Source organism: Chanodichthys erythropterus, chromosome 13 (assembly GCF_024489055.1).
Source record: "Chanodichthys erythropterus isolate Z2021 chromosome 13, ASM2448905v1, whole genome shotgun sequence".
Classification (NCBI taxonomy): domain Eukaryota; kingdom Metazoa; phylum Chordata; class Actinopteri; order Cypriniformes; family Xenocyprididae; genus Chanodichthys; species Chanodichthys erythropterus.
This window is the reverse complement of record NC_090233.1, coordinates 2,234,857-2,253,817: the sequence shown is the minus strand read 5'-3', so window position 1 is coordinate 2,253,817 and position 18,961 is coordinate 2,234,857. Positions and strand designations below refer to the sequence as shown.

General features: G+C 39.4%; 1 protein-coding gene across 1 annotated transcript in view; it reads left to right on the top strand.

Annotated features, from left to right (window-relative positions):
• The first annotated feature begins 2,870 nt into the window (after positions 1–2,870).
• The window catches only part of cldn15b (claudin 15b), a 98,717-nt gene continuing 82,626 nt past the window's right edge, over positions 2,871–18,961 (top strand). Inside the window, exon 1 of the mRNA XM_067407525.1 lies at positions 2,871–3,087. Coding sequence (XP_067263626.1) covers positions 2,871–3,087 — 217 coding nt within the window. The remainder of the gene's footprint in view (positions 3,088–18,961) is intronic.

The following is an 18,961-nucleotide window of genomic DNA, read 5'->3' as shown; positions in this document are numbered from 1 at the left end:
TGTGTGGCTGGAGCCTCCTTGGTGAGGGCTGGAGCGGCAGGTTCGTGACAGACGGGGGCAGCTTTTTTCCTCCTCCTCCGCTTTTTGGACCCAGCGGAGGAGTGTGGGTCCAGCGTGGGACAGGCAGGGAGTTCACTGTAGGGGTATGCGGAGGAAGACGGAGGCTGACTAACTGGCCCGGCCAACTGTGTCTCTGGACGGACTGGACGAAACAAACACTCATCCTGAACCTCTTCAACTAGGAATTTGAAGCCATTTAAACAAAATTAAATTGATAGTTCCGCTTAAGGAGAAACGATAATCAGGTTCATCAAAATGGATAGTGTTGTCGTCCAGTCCATCCAGAAACAGGGCGATCAAATTAGCGTCTGGCCAGTCAGTCAAAAAAGCGAGCTCAACGAACTCCTCCACATACCTCTCCAGCGAACGACCAACCTGCAAGAGCCCGATGAGACGATCGCCAGCCGTCATGGAAGTGGGAGGCATGGGAGAAGCTGGAGCCAGGGAGATGATGAAAGCATCCATGCTTTTGGTGGATATCCTGTCGATTTTTAAGGTCCGTTCTTCTGTTACGGGTAGCTGGTAGAGAGATGAGGCAGATACGGATTTCCACAATAATAGATGCTCTTTAATAAACAAAGGCAAGGAACGCCAGACATACACCTTAACACAACAGAGAACAGACAATGAGTGAAGGGAGTGAGTGCAATATAAAGGGGAGTGAGTGCAATATAAAGGGAGTGCTGATGATCAAGTCCAGGTGCAGGTGATCCGTGATGATGGGGAGATGACGAGGGAAGTGAGTGCAGGTGTGGAGAACAGGAGGATCATGGGAAATTAAGTCCAGGAAACAAGGGATCTGTGACAAACGTCTGTTGTGTCATATTTGACATTTACATTAAAAAAAATGTCAAAAGAATTTTTATTTTTTTTAACATTAAAAAATGGTGTATGAATAATCAGGTAAACCCAAGTTGCTTCAGTACAATAAATGTTTATCTTATTGTAACTAACTTTATAAAAATCATTAAAGATTTCTGAGCAAAAAAGACTTTACATAATAAAAAAAGTATGAATTATCAACCAGAGGGCAGAAGACATGAAATAGATTGTGTACAACAGTTTTTTCAGCAAAGTTTTGGTCATATTAATAATTTATAGGGCCTAGAAATTTGCATATTAAATATTATAGAGCATTATACAATTCATAAATAGTTCATTATTGTTCAACAGAATTTTACAAAGAATGTTTAGTTTACGTTATGAGAGAATAAATGGTTCTAAAAATGTGGCTAAAATGTTGTAACATGCATTGACAAACAAGTATACTGTTTTCAATGGATTTATAACCCCAAACAGGCAACGTGACATGGGTGATACAAACATTAAAATCAAAAATAAAAGTTATGTTTTTAAAAAAAATCATGGAATTGTATAATTTGTGTCCTAAGAAGATGGAAAATAGCAATAAATTAATTTTCTGATGTCTCTTTATGGTCTTGCCCTTTTTATGGTTAAAGTAAAAGATCACATTGTCAGGGTGTTATCCAGTTATCTAGTTAGTTATTTATTAAGTGGACGCCTGAATACTTCAAATGCCTATAGCCGTGTTTAAAAACAATATGATAGTCGAGGTGGTGTGTAATTATCAGTCAGATAATAAGTCATCAAAGATTCCTTGATATATCTTAATATCATAGCATATTCAGCTGGATGTGCCAACAGAGCAGAACTATTTATACAATAACATCAAATAGTCAACCCTGAACAAAATCAAGCATTGTTTATGGATTTTATATATTAGGGAAAAAAATGCTAAGTCCTCATCAGCCAAATAGGGGTTGGGGGAATGGGGTGTTGGGAAAAATACACTGTTTATGGTATGTCAAGTAGTACTTTGAACCAATTGACCCTTTTTTTACAGACTGATGACACATTTCCACAGTTATCAATATCGCAAATTTATAGTAATGTTTTTCATTTTTTTATTTTTAAGTAAATATCTGAAATTTTCACGTTCAGATTTTCACGAAATACCTGAAATTAGAATGTTACAAATTAAATAGAAACATTTGGATTTATGTATGGCATATTAATTTTATTACTTTTTGAAATCTAAAAATAACTTAAATAACATCTATCTTTTACTATCTTTATCAAAACTTAGTAAAGATTTAGTGCTTACATTACTAATTCAAAATACACAAAATAAACAATACAATATAACTGAATGTTGTATCTATTAATTCAATCCCTCCAATATAAACAGTATAAAAGATAAAACTATCTATAAATATCTTGAGCTATCCGTTAATACTATGGCAAATATAAACATTTTGTACATGTATTGATCCAAATACACTTTTTAATAAGTACATTCTTAAATATAGCTAACTCTTATAATTGCTAACTCTGTCATTATTTTTTCTAAATATCTGATACTAAATGGAACTTTAATTCTTAGGAGTGTGGTTATATTTTTCACATTTCATTAAACCAGTTCATGAAAAGCTATAAGGCATTGTCAAATTAAAAGGCTTAGTCAAACATTGTTGTACAATAAAATCATAAAAGGCATTACAAGGTTCAGTTCGATTTATTGGTGCAACATATCACTGAATACATACGTTATTTATCACTATCTAGCAGTAGTATTATGAAATTCCATGGTGCTGTATAAAAACGTGAGCGATTCATTGGGTTCATTTGGGTTGGTGGTTCCCTTTTGTACCTGTCTGCCTTTGTCAAAACTCTGCATTTATGTAAGACAATGTTTAACAGGTAACACGGCAAGACAAGCAGACTATATTACTTGGAATGCACAACAGAACATAGACTAATCTCCAGCCACCCAGAACAGATCCAGAGATATGAAAGACATATTGCAAATTATTGCACTTATCTTGGGATTTTTGGGGTGTGGATCTGCTGTATTATCATTACATAGTCACTACTGGAAAGTGTCTTCAGATGACGGTAGTGTCATTGTCACATCCAACATCTTTGAGAACCTCTGGATGTCCTGTGCAGATGACTCCACTGGTACTTTCAATTGTTGGGATTTCCAGTCCATGCTTGCTTTACCAGGTAAATTGCATCCATGATAACTGTATAAATAACTGTTATACTGATAATAGTATACTACTGCTATTGCTATTATTACTATTATTTAGTAATAGTAGAGTAATAGTTATTACTCTTTACTGATTAAGAAGTTACAATTAAAATATACATGTGATTCTTTTCTCTTTTTTATGTTAAAAAGTAACTGTTTTTAGCATTTTAGAATTATTGCAAAGTCACAAAACTCACTCATGGCATCAAAACTAATTATGTTGTGACCAAAAAAAAATGTTATAAGTAAAATAAGTAAAATTTGTGCTTGAACTTCTTTCAATTATGTAAAATTCATTTGCGAAATCACCACCAGATGGCGGAAAGGGAAGGTTAGCACCATTGCTCAAAAAGGCTGGAATTGTGACGTTTTCACTTTTAACTGAAGATAAAATAATTAAATAAATTAAACCGGTCCTTTTTAAGTTACTGATTGCTCCTGTATCACTGCTTTCTGAGACATTATGAAATTATTATTCCTGTGCCACTACTGAATCTAACAGTGAGACACTCCAATTAGTTTGGAAGCCAACTGATTATTTGATACTGTTTATTGAGACATTTCAATGTATTTTAAAGGTCATATGCTTTTTGCGGGTCTTCAAGTGCCTTATGTCAAGTCAAGTCATTTTTATTTGTATAGTGCTTTTTATACAGATTGTGTCAAAGCAGCTTCACAGTTATAAAAAGGAAAATAGCAGAATCAATTACGGAAAATCAACTATGGAGATTGTGTGTGCTGTAAAGCAGCTATAAAAGACAATAGTCCTTATTTAGCTTAAATATAGCTTATATTACCTGTTTTTTGCCATGGTTGCCTTTTTTATTTACAGTAAAGAGCCATTTAAAAGAATAATAGTAGTTTATCTCTCTTTGTTATATACCATTGCCTGGACTGTCGTGAAAATTGGTAGATAGTTATAAATACATTATCACTTCATTATAAATAAATATATTATCACTTTTCACATTAAAAATATATTTTATGTTTTATATTATAAGAAAAAAACCACAACCCCTCATCAGCAGGGCTGGGCGATATATCGCATGCGATTGTCACGCGCATTTCGTCAGTAAAGCCGGTTCCCTGATTACCGCGAAATCGCCTTCACCTGCTTTCAAATGGAGTGGCATTTAATAGACAGAACTCTCTGCCATGCAATATCGCGTTCATATCGCAGATGAATTGCCTTCGATAATGAATGCGATATTGCGTGGCTTGTCAGTGATCTACGGCTCTGTCTATTAAATGCCGCACCATTTGAAAGCAGGTGATAGCGATTTAACGGTAATCAGGGAACCGGCTTTACTGACGAAATGCGCATGACAGATAGCAAAAATCATCTGGCCCAGATCTGGCCCAGATACTTCTTAAGTTCTGGCCCAAATCCGTAAAACGGACTCGGGCCGGTGTCTTTTGGCACAACGGGCCAATACCGGCACGGATCCGTTTTTCCTCATCTGGACCAGCACTGGGCCAGCTCCGGACCAGATGTGGATTCCTTTATGCCGATTTGGGCCAAATGTGGGCCAGATCTGGTCCATCTCTGTTCTGGATCTGGTCCAGAACTGTGCCGGATCAGGGCCATCTCATTTTGTATACAGTACCCCCTCCTTCACCCCTCTAAATAGTATACATATCTAGAATTTCAAGAATCTTCTCATATACGTGATTAAGTATTTTATTGTCTGATATTTTTTCTGTTAAGTTTTAACATGAAATACTTAGGCAATACAAAGTTTAAAGTACTGATTTAGATTTATAGACAATTAATGTACTGATGTACAATTAATGTACAATTCAAAATACAATTGGACAGAGTAAATTTGACATAATCAAGGGCTTTATCTTTTAATCCATCTTCTATTTATTTGGCATATTAAAACAAATACACAAAACAGTGGATCTTTTTCTTTTGATCATTTTTGCACAAGTACTCAAAGTTTATATAAAACACTTAAGTGTCTCTACTTGCCATTAAAGTGTTAGTTCACCCCAAAATAAAACAATGTCATTATTTACTCACCTTCATTTTGTTCTACAACCATAAGACTTTTCATCTTCGGGACACAAATGAAGATCTTTCTGATAAAATACAAGAGCTTTCTGTTCCTGTTGACAGCTATGCAACTACCACTCTGATGCTTAAAAAGTTCATAAAGAGATAGTAAAACTAATCCATATAAATCGAGCGCTTTAGTCCAAAATTTTCTGAAGAGACACAAGCCCTTTATATGATGAATGGATTGAATTTAGGATTTTCTTCACATATAAGCATTTATCAACTCACAAGTCAGTTGTGGTAAAGGGAAGCTATAAGGTTCATTCTTGTGCAAGAGGTTTGTTCATCATATAAAATGATCGTTTAATCCAAATTCAAGACAGTTTGGATTAAACCACTCAATTTATATGGATTAGTTTGGCGATCTCTTTATGAACTTTGTAGTTGAAGTTCATAGAAGTGTAGAAGAGTTATTGTGTAGCTGTCAACAGAGAGACAGAAATCTTTCAGATTTCATCAAAAAGATCTTCATTTTAGTTCCAAAGATGAAAAAGTATTACGAGTTTGGAACAAAATTAGATGAGTAATTAATGACAATTTTCATTTTTGGGTGAAATATCCCTTCAAAGGATTAGTTCACTTTCAATGAAAATTACCCCAAGCTTTACTCACCCTCAAGCCATTCTAGGTGTATATGACTTTCTGATGAACACAATCGGAGATATATTAAAGTATTAAGCTTGAGGGTGAGTAAAGCTTGGGGAAATTTTCATTTGAAAGTGAACTAATCATTTAAGTCTCTAGTTACATCATATTCACTAAGCTTAAAGGGATCATTCACCCAAAAATGAAAATTTGCCATTAATTTACTATCAGTAAAGAAGATTTTTAGCTGAAAATGTGGTCCTTGGTGATTTGTATAATATAAAAGTCAATGGCTACAGTCAGTTTGAAACTCAAAAAAACATATACAGACAAAACAAAAAGAATACCTGTGGCTCTGGATGATTCATAAGACCTCAATGTAACGTCAGCATCAGTCACAGGTATTAACTTTGTTTGGCCTGTAATATGTTTTTATGACACTCAAAGTGACAGTAGCCATTGACTTGTATTATACGAATCACCAAGGGCCATGTTAAAAAACTTTTGTGTAAACTGAAGAAAAAATGTCACCTACATCATGGATGGCTTGAGGGTGAGTAAATTAACAGCAAATTTTCATTTTCCGGTGAACTATCCTTTAAAACATTGATACATGAACAGTTAAAACAATCTCACGAGTTTTCTTAATGTATATTTAAAGAAGAAAAAATAGAAGAAATGGGGGAAAAAAAGCATACAAAAAATAATTTCATATAATGAACCATAAACATATCAAGAACCAATCAGGACAGGTCGGAAAACCATGGTATTACAAACCACTTCATATGTGCCATTTAATTCCCATGAGGCATCTGCAGAAAAAAAAAGAAGAAAGCTGTTAGATATTCATGTAATTGTCCCAGTAAATCAAGAATCTGACAGTTGTGAGGCTCATCTAATATGAGCCTCTACTATTGCTTTGTGTAGTCAATTCTGACTCCACAATTGGTGGAGATGTAAGCCTCATTCAGACTGTCAGTCCAAATCCGTTTTTTGCGCAAATCCGATTAAAATGTGATCATTAAGTGTGAACCACAAAACAAATTACATGAAATTACATTTACACCAACTTTAAACAACTGCTGCAAATTAAAGGATTAGTCCACTTTCAAATAAAATTTTCCTGATAATTTACTCACCCCCATGTCATCCAAGATGTCTTTCTTTCTTCAGTCGAAAAGGTTTTTGAGAAAATCATTCCAGGATTTTTCTCCTTATAGTGGACTTCAATGGCCTCCAAACAGTTGAAGGTCAAAATTACAGTTTCAGTGCAGCTTCAAAGAGCTTTAAACCATACCAGACGAGGAATAAAGGTCTTATCTAGAGAAACCATCGGTCATTTTCTAAAAAAAAATAAAAAAATACAACTGTATATGCTTTATAAACACAAATGATCATCTTGTACGTGCTTCCGCTTTCCTTATTCTTTAAAAAGCTTGCGCTGTATGTCCTACACCTTCCCTATTCTACTTACGGAACGAACGCAGCGCCAATTCTGTTTTTTTTTTTCTGTAAGTTGAATAGGGAAGGCGTAGGATAAGATACAGTCTGTCTGGAACCACTGAAGTCCACTATAAGGAGAAAAATCCTGGAATGTTTTACTCAAAAACCATAATTTCTTTTCAACTGAAGAAAGAAAGACATGAACATCTTGGATGACATGGGGGTGAGTAAATTATCAGGAAAATTTGATTTTAAAGTGAACTAATCCTTTAAAATTACCAGAATAAAAAAAATTCACTCATGTACGTATCATTTGTGATAAAAGTCTGTTCTCTTATACATTTTCACCGTTGTATCCAAGTAAAAAATCTGTAAATTTCTCCTTATGCTTTTCTCATGTACAATTTGAACTAAATATGAAGTGTCTTCAAAATATTAATATAATGCTTTCTGTATAATGTTTTCTAAAAAGATAAGACAAGCCCAGTCCACAGAAAATAATCTCTAAATGTAGAGGTAATTCAGTATTATATAAATAAATGTGCTGCAACCGGGCTTGGCATACACTAACATGTGACAATACAAACTCAACTGCCCCTTTTTTCTTTATGAAGTCAGCTACTATTGCTTATTGTAATGGTATGGTGATGAAACACAACCCGCCACTATGCTGGTTCTATCTGAAATTTACCTCAGTTAAGGCCTCTTTGGCTTTGGCCCGTTCCTTCTGGCCACCGCCACAGTCAAAGGCAAGAATCTTCTGCACTGGTAGAGGACTGGTTATTCCTTACAGCTCCTGTTGAGAAAAATATATATATATGTGCAGTAAACATCTCCAACCTCCAGACTAATAAGCTCCTGAATCTTGATTGAAATCAGTTAAAGGATAAAAAGGTATATAAAGAATTTAAATAATTTAAATTTAGCAGAATCATTTAATATGCTGATTTGGTGCTCATGCAAAATTCCTAATTATTATCAATGTTGAAAATGGTTGTGCTGCTTAATATTTTTGTGGAAATGGTGATACTTTTTTCAGAATTCTTTGATGATTAGAAAATGTTAATTAATTTATTTGCATTTATTGAATTAAGTTTATTACTAAATGTACTAAATAGAATTTTTTTTTGTTATAAATGTCATTTAGGGTTGACTGTCACTTTTGATCGATTTAAAGTATCCTTGATGAAGTGTTAATTTCTCTTTTTTAATCTTACCACAAATGTTTGAATATATGTTTGATATAATTGTTTCCACAAAAATATAAAGCAACACAACTGTTTTGAATACTGATAATAATCATGTTTCTTAAGCATCAAATCAGCATATTAGACTGATTTCTGAAGGATCATGTGACACTGAAGACTGGAATAATGATGATGAAAATTCAGCTTTGATCACAGGAATAAATTATATTTTACTATAGAATGCAGGTTAATAATATTGCACAATATTACTGTTTTTACTGTATGTTTTATTAAATAAATGCAGCCTTGGTGAGAAGAGACTATATCATTAGTTAGCATTAGTTGACATGAACTAAGAATGAACCACTTCTACATCATTTATTATAATAAATTATGTATTTTATAATTATAATCATTGTTAATGTTAATTTCAACATTTACAAATACATTAAATTCTAATGTTGTATTTGTTAACATTAGTTAATGCACTGTGAAGTAACATGAACAATGGACAACTGTATTTTATTAGCTAACATTAACAAATAACTATGTAATGTTATAGTTCATGTTATAAACTAAGAAATGAACCCTTGTTGTAAAGTACGGGTCTGCGGTAGGCCTTAGCTAACTTAAGTTAACACTAGCTTATCACTAGCATTACCGCGCAGTTAAAACTTTAACAGTGAAAATTAAAGCAGTTAAAATGCGTCAGTTATATAATTATAATCCTCTGGATCGTCTGCGTGTTAGCGTGCCCTCTGCTAACATAAGAGTTAACTAACATTACGATTCAATACCGATCTAATAAGCAATAAAAACTCCAAACCTTAAGTTTAAACTTTAAGCCAACGGGTACACAATATAATTAATAAGAAATTAATTAATTAATTGAACAGTTTGACTTACTTTGGTGATGTTTTTGAAGTAGGATACCGACCGAGCACCGTCTGTGTCTGCCTACTCTTCTAAACTCCAGAAAAAAATTTGCGCGCTCGTTTCTGCGGATACGGGCCGAAACTGCGTTGCGACTGTTGTTCCCGCCCACGGAAACCGGGACCGGGCTGGATCCGTTTTAGAGCAGTGAAACGGAGGTGACTGTAACGCGGATTTGCCGGTTTGAAAACGGATCCGGCACGGAATCACTTGCTGTCTGCATCGCATGCGATATCGCCCAGCCCTACTCAACAGCCCCCCCCCCCCCAACTCAGTAACGAAGGCAAATACCAATGACAGGGAACACAGTCAAACAAGAACAGAACAAAACTAAACCAAAACACAGTGAAACTAAAGAGGACTAAAGACATTACACCCCCCTCCGGGTGGGCCTGCCTGGCCACGTGTGGTGTGCTGATCACCGCCAAGGATCCGCATTCCTTCTGCCTGGTCTGCTTTGGCCTTAAGCACGATGAACAGGCTTTGGAGAACCCGGAAAACTGCAGCCACTGCCTCACATTGCCTAAAAAGCTCCTTTGGCACTGTCTCAAAGTCGCCGCGACCCAGTGCGTCGAGCTCGGCCTTTCAGATGATGACGTGCCACTGGTGGCCAGTGGGGGTGCAACATCTCTCAGCTGGGCTGACCAGCCCAATCCTGCATGTTCGTGGGTAACCTCCCGTTTACCAACAAACCGGCTGGTCTCGTGCGAAAACAGCCATTGTCCTATGTTCTTCTCGCTAAAGGTTGAGGACGCGCCCCTTGGGGTGGACGCACTGGCCCACCCATGGCCCAAAGTGCTGCTGTATGCTTTTCCTCCCCTGTGTCTGATAACTCCCACACTGGCCAAGGTGAGAGAGAAGGGCCATTCTGATAGCACCCAGGTAGCCCAAAGCACAAATGTTATCTGTTATCTCCAACGAGGATCAGAGGCAGAATGCTCTGTGTCCGGTTTGTGCATTAAAGATGTATATGACCAGGACCAGTGCTTTCCAGAAGAGCTACCAGATCTTTATTTCATGGGGGCCCCCTCACAAGGGGAGTCCCATATCTAAGCAATGCCGCTAACATTGGCTTGTGGAAGCTATTGACTTAGCATATGAATCGATGGGTGTGCAGCCCCCAGGGAACATCAGAGCTCATTTCATGATGGGCATTGCTGCTTCTTGGGCCTTGTTCAGGGGAGTGTTGCTGCAGAACATCTGCTCTGCTGCCAGCTGGGCCCCTCCTCATATGTTTGTGCGTTATTACCAACTAGATGTCACCAAAACTTCAGTAGCACATTCTATTTTAGGGGCGGGGTCTGCATAGCTCCTTGTTATCTTCCTTCCAATTTACACATTGTAGTAAAGGAATGGAGGGTGAGTGGTTTGGCAAGCCACGCACATTCGTGTCACCAAGCATGCATTTACATTCCTGCCTGGGTGTTTCATATGTGTTGCTGAATTTTTTTACATGTGTGGGCCTCATACATGTTTCATGTCCTGCTGGTGCACAGCAGTCATGTGTGTGCCAGGTGCATGATTTTGGGACATGTCAGGCACGCACCCTTGGGGTGACTGTCCTTCTCTGGCTTACGGAACCTCACTGTGAGTGTATTGGGCAATCAGGGAGCTGTCCATGTCTCTCCCATAGGTGGATCTCGAACACGAGATGATGAAAGAGAACAATAGGTTACTGGATTGGATGCTTCTGCAGAGGTTCGGTACGGATGCCCTTCCCATTGGTGGATCGCTCCACTCAATGTTTTAGAGAAAGTAACCTATTGTTAATTATTATTACTTAAATGCATAATTACACTGTAACACTGACACCTTAAAAATAAAGTGGAACCCAAAGAGGCTAGCGGATATAACCACACAATTCTGCATTCATCTGTGAAAAAAGGATGCACTGACTTTCCAAAAAAAGAAAAAAGAAAAGAAAAAAAGAATCTGGTTGCATCCAGTCTTCACATAGGCCTGTTTGCGACAGCAAACATTAAAGCTGAGTGATACAAACAGTGAAAGTCCTAATGCTGTTGTACTAAATAGAGTGCTACAGGGATGACGTATTTTTCCCAAAACCTTATCATTTTAACATTTCCAGTTCCATCGACCCAAAGTCAGTAAAAACATGGAAAACATATCTCAAATTAAGTGCAATTTTTCAGTTTACCAGCTGGGAAACAAAATAATGGTAAAAGTGAAAGTAAAAATCAATGAAAATAAACAATTTAACCAAAATGTGGCTTTATAATTGGTATTTATATATTTATAACGTATATATTACAGATTCATAATTTCTGAACCGCTTGAATGTGTAAGTGCTCACACTATAAATAATGTATGAAAACACATCTGGAAATGTGACTTGTGGTAGCTCGTTGTGATCATTCTATGTAGTAGCACTCCTTCTCAGCTTCTGAGTATAAGGAACATTGTAGTTGTTCCATTTAAGTCCAGTAAAATTTTTATTACAGAGGGCCATACTGTTATGTTATCCCATAATGCTTTAATATTGAGAATTTAGTGCGATATTATATGTTCATTGAATAAATAATCCACTGGCTGAGATCAAGCTATATTGTATTTATTATTGTATCTTGTAGATAGATCATTGCCACTTTTTAGTTATCAAAAAAAATAAAATGCAAAAGAGAAATCAATTTGGTCTTGTGTGTGGTCCGATAGGTGGTTGAATGATTTTTATGAGTGTGTTTTTGGATAAATGCCTGAAATAAGGTCTGTGGTTAACACAAGCGTATTGTTTTATTCTATGTTCATATATATGTTTTTTTTTTATATATATATATTTCTTGAAAAAGAAGGCTGCTAGCAAGTGGCTAAACGGGACTAGAGGTTGTCGGGGATGTTAATTGTCATCACACCAAACACTAAATCTGCACACTTGTTGTGACTGGAGACTCAGGCAGGGGATCCAAGTGCAGCGTTTTATTAAATGTAAGCGTGGTCGTACAGACAGGGTCAATCAGGAGCAAGCAGGTACAGCAGAGGGTAGACAGAATCGTAATCCAGGTACAGGCAGAGGTCGGGACTGGCAGATATCACTCACAGGTCGGTATACAAAGCAGGGGTCAGGACAGGCAGCAACGGGTCAATAAACAGGGAACAAGCAGGACCGGAAACAGCAAAACAGGCAGACAGAAAACACAGGGGAACGCTCAGAATTGCAACAACAGTTAACAATACTTCGCGGTGAGGTGGTGTGAGTGGAAGTCCTTTATAGTCCTGATAATGAGCAGCAGCTGGGTGTGGTGATTAGTGATTAGTGTTAAGTGTGTGCATGTGAGTGGCAGAGAGGATGATGGGAGATGTAGTCCGGGAACTGACAGGAACAGACGGTGATCATGACATCACGCCCCCCTCCCGGAAGGCGCGTCCTCGCGACCTAAAGGAACAGCTAGGGAGGGGGGGGGTGGGTGCATTGGAGATCTAACAGTAGCCGGGAACGGGATCTCCAATGCAGCCCCAGGGACTCAGGCAGCCACGGTGGGTCAGGTGGCTCGGGCGGCCACGGCAGGTTAGGTGGCCTGGGCGGCCACGGCAGGTCGGGTGGTTCAGGCAACCACGGCAGGTCAGGTGGTTCGGACAGCCACAGCAGGTCAGGTGGCTCGGGCGGCCACGGCAGGTCAGGTGATTCGGACAGCCACGGCAGGTCAGGTGGCTTGGACGGCCACGGCAGGACAGAGTCCATACATGGCCCTAGTGGCCTACAGTCCATGAATGGCTATAGTAGTTCAGAGGCCCTTAAAGGCCATGGTTGAACAGGGTCCCCACCCACAAGCTCCCCACCCCTAGGTATACTGCCCCCCCCCAAAAAGTTCTTGGGGAAATCAAGGGAGGCATTGGCGGGTTCATGGGCAAGGAGCTCGGGTGGCGCCAGCAGGGCAGATGGCCTGAGCGGCAGCGGTAGAGCAAATGGTCCAGGCGGTGGTGGCAGGGCCGACCAAGGCTGCTCTGTGGCCTTATCAAGGAGAGCGGGCAGTTCGGTGACGGCCTCCATGGCCGTATCAAGGAGAGCAGACAGCTCCGAGACGGCAGCGGGCTCGGGCTGCTCCGGGACGGCAGCGGGCTCGGGCTGCTCCGGGATGGCAATAGAGCTCGAGTTCCTCAACGCACGTAGGACAGCCAAGACATAAAAAGTGAGCACAGCCCTCTGGGCCAAGACAGGACAGACCAGGAGAGCAGGCTGTGCTGGAGCGGACTCACTGGCTGGAGCGGACTCAATGGCTGGAACAACCCCTGCATCCTTGAGCACCGCAGGGGCGGCCATCTTGCCCGTGGGCACTGGCAAAGCAGCCATTTCGTCCATCGCGTCCAGGGTGCTTAAGTCCACTGCAATCGGCGAACAAGAGTCCATAGCAACCGGCGAGCTTGAGAGCGTTGAAACCGGCGAGCTTGAGAGCGTTGAAACCGGCGAGCTTGAGAGCGTTGAAACCGGAGAGCTTGAGAGCGTTGAAACCGGAGAGCTTGAGAGCGTTGAAACCGGAGAGCTTGAGAGCGTTGAAACCGGCAGGTTTGAGAGCGAAGCGGCCGGCTGGCTTGAGAGCGAAGCGGCCGGCTGGCTTGAGAGCGAAGCGGTCGGCGGGCTTGAGTGCGAAGCGGCCGGCTGGCTTGAGTGCGAAGCGGCCACCGGGCTTGAGAGCGAAGTGGCCGGCGGAGACTTGAGTGTGGAGAGCGAAGTGGCCACCGGGCTTGAGAGCGAAGCGGCCGACGGAGACTTGGGGATGCCAGCTGCTCGGACTGAAATCAACGGTGGATCGGTCACACTGGAACGCAACCCTCTCCGCTCCCGGACTGATCTAGAGACCTGACGTGACTCTGGGCGATCAGCGGCGACGTGACTTTGCTCTGGGCGATCAGCGAAGGCGTGACGTTGCTCTGGGCGATCAGCGGAGACGTGACTCATTGTTGCGGCCGCCATTTGGTGAGTGTCATCTGGCGCGGCGGCCATCACACACCCAGACGAGGAATCGCGTTCCTCCGCGACACCCACAGTAAACGGAGATCCACTCAGTAGCAACGCCAGCTCTATATACTGTTCTAAAGTCCCATTTGGCTCATGTATTGGCATAATAGAGCTGAGCGGTTCAGACAGTCCCCCGCGAAAGAATGTCATAAGACATAACTCATCAAAGCATGTTAATGGAGCCAGTTCAATAAAGTCCAAAACATATTCTTCAATGGATCTGTCTCCTTGACGGAGACCGATCAACTGGGCGGATGGATTCATAATTGTTGAGACAGGAACACTCACGGTAGCTGCTGGATCTTGGTAGTGGCGAAGTATTCTGTTGTGACTGGAGACTCAGGCAGGGGATCCAAGTGCAGCGTTTTATTAAATGTAAGCGTGGTCGTACAGGCAGGGTCAATCAGGAGCAAGCAGGTACAGCAGAGGGTAGACAGAATCGTAATCCAGGTACAGGCAGAGGTCGGGACTGGCAGATATCACTCACAGGTCGGTATACAAAGCAGGGGTCAGGACAGGCAGCAACGGGTCAATAAACAGGGAACAAGCAGGACCGGAAACAGCAAAACAGCAAAACAGGCAGACAGAAAACACAGGGGAACGCTCGGAATTGCAACAACAGTTAACAATACTTCGCGGTGAGGTGGTGTGAGTGGAAGTCCTTTATAGTCCTGATAATGAGCAGCAGCTGGGTGTGGTGATTAGTGATTAGTGTTAAGTGTGTGCAGGTGAGTGGCAGAGAGGATGATGGGAGATGTAGTCCGGGAACTGACAGGAACAGACGGTGATCATGACAACACTAGTCCACTTTCACAGCCTCATTGTGTTTAATAAGGCTGTGAACACTCTTGCAAACTATTCTAAATCAAACATTCAGGGAAATATGTTTTTTAAATAAAGACTGAAAAGGTTGTCACAAGCTCTGTGCTGGTGACTTTGAAGTCATTTGACCATGGTGTATCTTATAGCCTATGTTTTTGCTTTTTACTTCTGGCAATTAGGCTTCAAAACTTATTGAAGTTCTGTTAATTTTTGAAGATTATCATGATTACCAAAGTGTGTAAATCACTTTTGTTGGTCAAATAGCTTATTTTCTGCAACAATCCAAAAGCCAAAGGAAAAACCTTACTCCGTTTTTGTCGAGGGAACAGGGTGATAGTAACTTCCTGTTTGGCCTACAAAAATACATCATCACTGCAGTTCTCTACATCAAAGGGCAAGCTTTTGAAGCCCCACTTGTGTTGTAAGGCCTACATAAATGTATTGTAATGTTTAGCTTTACAAATAAATGTATATTTAAAACTGTTCCCAGTATAGGCTGTTGCACTTGAGTCACTTGACAGTAATATTGTTTTTTTAGAAGGTATAATTCATTCTGGTCACTATTATGATAAAACATATTGATAATATCAATATATAATGATTTTGTTATGACTGATGCACTTCAGAAATAGTAGGCTTATGTTATTTTTCTTATGAAATCAGAATCAATTATCATAGCACTTATGCATTCAAAGCGAACACCTAAACAACATGTAAAGAAGAATACAACGTGGAAACAAATCTTTCTTAGGTTTTGAACTTTGTTATTGTGGCCAGCTCTCTTTGAGCTGGAGTCTTACACCTGTTCTCGATCTCTAGACCCTACATAACAGAAGAGGGTTGCTGAAGGAAAAAATATTAGATTATAAAGATTTCTAAACATCATTAATCCTTTGGTAAACGCTTCTAAAAGTAACATACATCGAAGTGCGCAGAGAAACTTAATGCATTTGTAGTGCGCACGCAATGCAGCCCATGAACGGGATTGAGAGCGCTTGATTGTTGATCGTTTGAAAACCACACTGTGAAGACACTACGTATTTACCGGGGTTAAAAAATTGGCATTATGGATGCTGTTGTCGAGGCATTGGCTTTTTTCTTTGGTTTTCTGGCTTGGGTGATGATCTGGGTTGCTTTGCCATATAGATACTGGCGGGTATCAAAGACGGGAACGTCATCACCACATCCACGATCTATGAAAATTTATGGATGTCCTGCGCTACTGACTCCACTGGAGTCCACAAATGCCGGGAATTCCCCTCTTTTATTCCTCTCTTTATCAGGTATGTGTAATGGTTCATCACTCGACATAGGATCCATTTTGCAAGCTTTATTAAGAGATGTCGTGGTCATACAGGCAGGGGTCGGAACCAGCAAACACAGCAATGTAGAGCAGACAGAATCGTGGTCAGGGTCAGGCAAGGGATCGAGGCAACAGGCAAGATACACAGTCCAGAGAACAGGCAGAAGGTCGGTAGGCAGGCAGCAACGGGTCAATAAACGATAAGCAGACAGAAACAGCAACAGGTAATCAAACAGGGTACAAACGCTCAGAAATGACAGCCGGGGCAATAATCAAGACTTCGCGTCAGACCAGTGTCTAAGAGCCGCTTAAATAGCGGTCTAAACGAGCTGCAGCTGGTAAGCAATCAGAGTCCAAGGCACGGGGTTATGGGAAATGTAGTGAGGATCAGTATAAGTGGCTGAGTGGATGCGTGATTGTCAGTATTCTGGGGATGGAGCCCTCTGCTGGCTAGGGGTTCGTCTCCGTGACAGTATGTCAGCATGAGATATTAAGTAAACCTTTATAGCCTATATGATGTAGCTGCGCTTTGAACAAAAATTTATGAATTTCCAACCCGATCTCACGGCAATTCGTACGTATTTTACGAGGTGGCTAAATCGTATGAATTCATACGACCTCACTCGTACTAATTCATACGTTTTTTGCTAAATCGTATGTATTTTACGAGTTGACAAATTCGTATGAATTCATACGAATGACCTACCCCAAACCCCGCCCCTAAACCTAACCGTCACTGGGGTTTAGACAAATCGTACGAATTCGCACGAGTGAGGTCGTATGAATTTATACGAAATAGCCACCTCGTAGAATAAGTACGAATTGGTCGTGAGATAGCGTTGGAATTTCATTATTAGGAAACAAAATATCATACGAAGTGATACGGATCTTAAAATTAATCTGCTAAAATCTGCAGAGTAGCCTAATACTGTGTATACTAATATGTATATTTATTTTAAATGCATAAAGTGTCTAAAAAACAAACAAACAAACAAACAAAAAAACAACAACATTTAAATTAGCCACCATACTACGGAGCACTAAAGGAACTGTGTTTGCTAAGTTTCTCGGGGGAACGCAAAACATTTGCGAGAGAACGCAAAAGCATTGACCTATTTTCCTCCCATCTCATATTTTTTCCCCATCAGCATCCAAAGTTTAGAGGATCCATACTAATCAGACACTTAAGCATGTGCGAGACATCACACAAACTGGAGGTGTGTTCCAATTGACAGGGTCCCTACTTTGTTCCCTGCTCCCTACTTCCAGAGCATGGGTTATCCGTTGAAGTGGACTTCGCTAACAATAAACGCTATTTTGGAACGCCCTGCAATATCAAACAAAGGCAACAATGGGGTTGTGAAGATTATGATATAACTAGCCTATTTTAAATAAATAAATATTGTAATTTACTTTACTTAACTGAAATTTACACATAATATATTATATACAAAATACACATTATGTATACCAGGGGTACTCAAGTTCAGAGGCCAAGAGGGCCGCATTTTAACCAAATGAAACGCGAAGGGCCACAAATTTTAACTTGGATCGTAAGACTTTTATTTAGGCCTACTTAAGACAATATTTGTAGTTTTACTGTTTATTTACTAAAAGTGCAGTTTTTAAGGTCTGGCTGTTGTTCACTGGCTGATAAGAGTTTGCCCATAAGACGAAAACATTGCACTTTTTTATAGTCTTTTTATACTCCATTGCACCTTTTTAACACTTTTTATAGCACCTATTTATACTCAGAGAATAAATGTTTTATTATTTGTATTATTATTACCTACCTTTTAATTTGGTCAGAATCCAAAAATATTTTTTCTTTTTTTTAATGTTCAATCACAATTTTATGAATTATCTAACTATAACCAACGTTGTAAACATGATAAATCAGATATTCTCCGTGAGCTCAATGATGTGATGACAGATCTTTAATGGGAGCGCTGCTTGCTTTCTGTTTATAACACATTGACATTAAGAATAAAAGGTGTGTTTTTCAACTGCGGTCAAGTGGGCCGCGCGTCGAAAATACATGGTCAAGCCAGCCGCACTTTTTTTAGGTCGCTCGTCTATTCCTGCACTTACGGTATGGGTGCTGGAAACGGTCTAAATGCATTTAAAGACGGCAGTTTCCTTTATACTCTTGCAGTTACCGTAAAAAGGACAAGAACGTAAAGAGACATCAGATAAGTTATATATTGCTTTTTTCCCCATCTTATTATGTCTCTATATGTGCTCATATGTTAATGTTAATATTAATGGTAATTATTATGAATCATTTATTAATTTGATTTTTTTTAATTATTTTTTTATTATTGATTTTAATGTTTTATAAATATTATACATTAATTATTATACATTATGCATATTAATTAATGCTAATAGTTTTATACATAATTTATTAATTTTATTACATTTTTTGTTGTAATGTTTAATATTCCTTTATTGTTCTACATTATTAATGTTAACATTGATCTTAATAGTAATGTTAATTAATATTGATCATTAATTTTACTATTAAATTAAATTTTTTGAT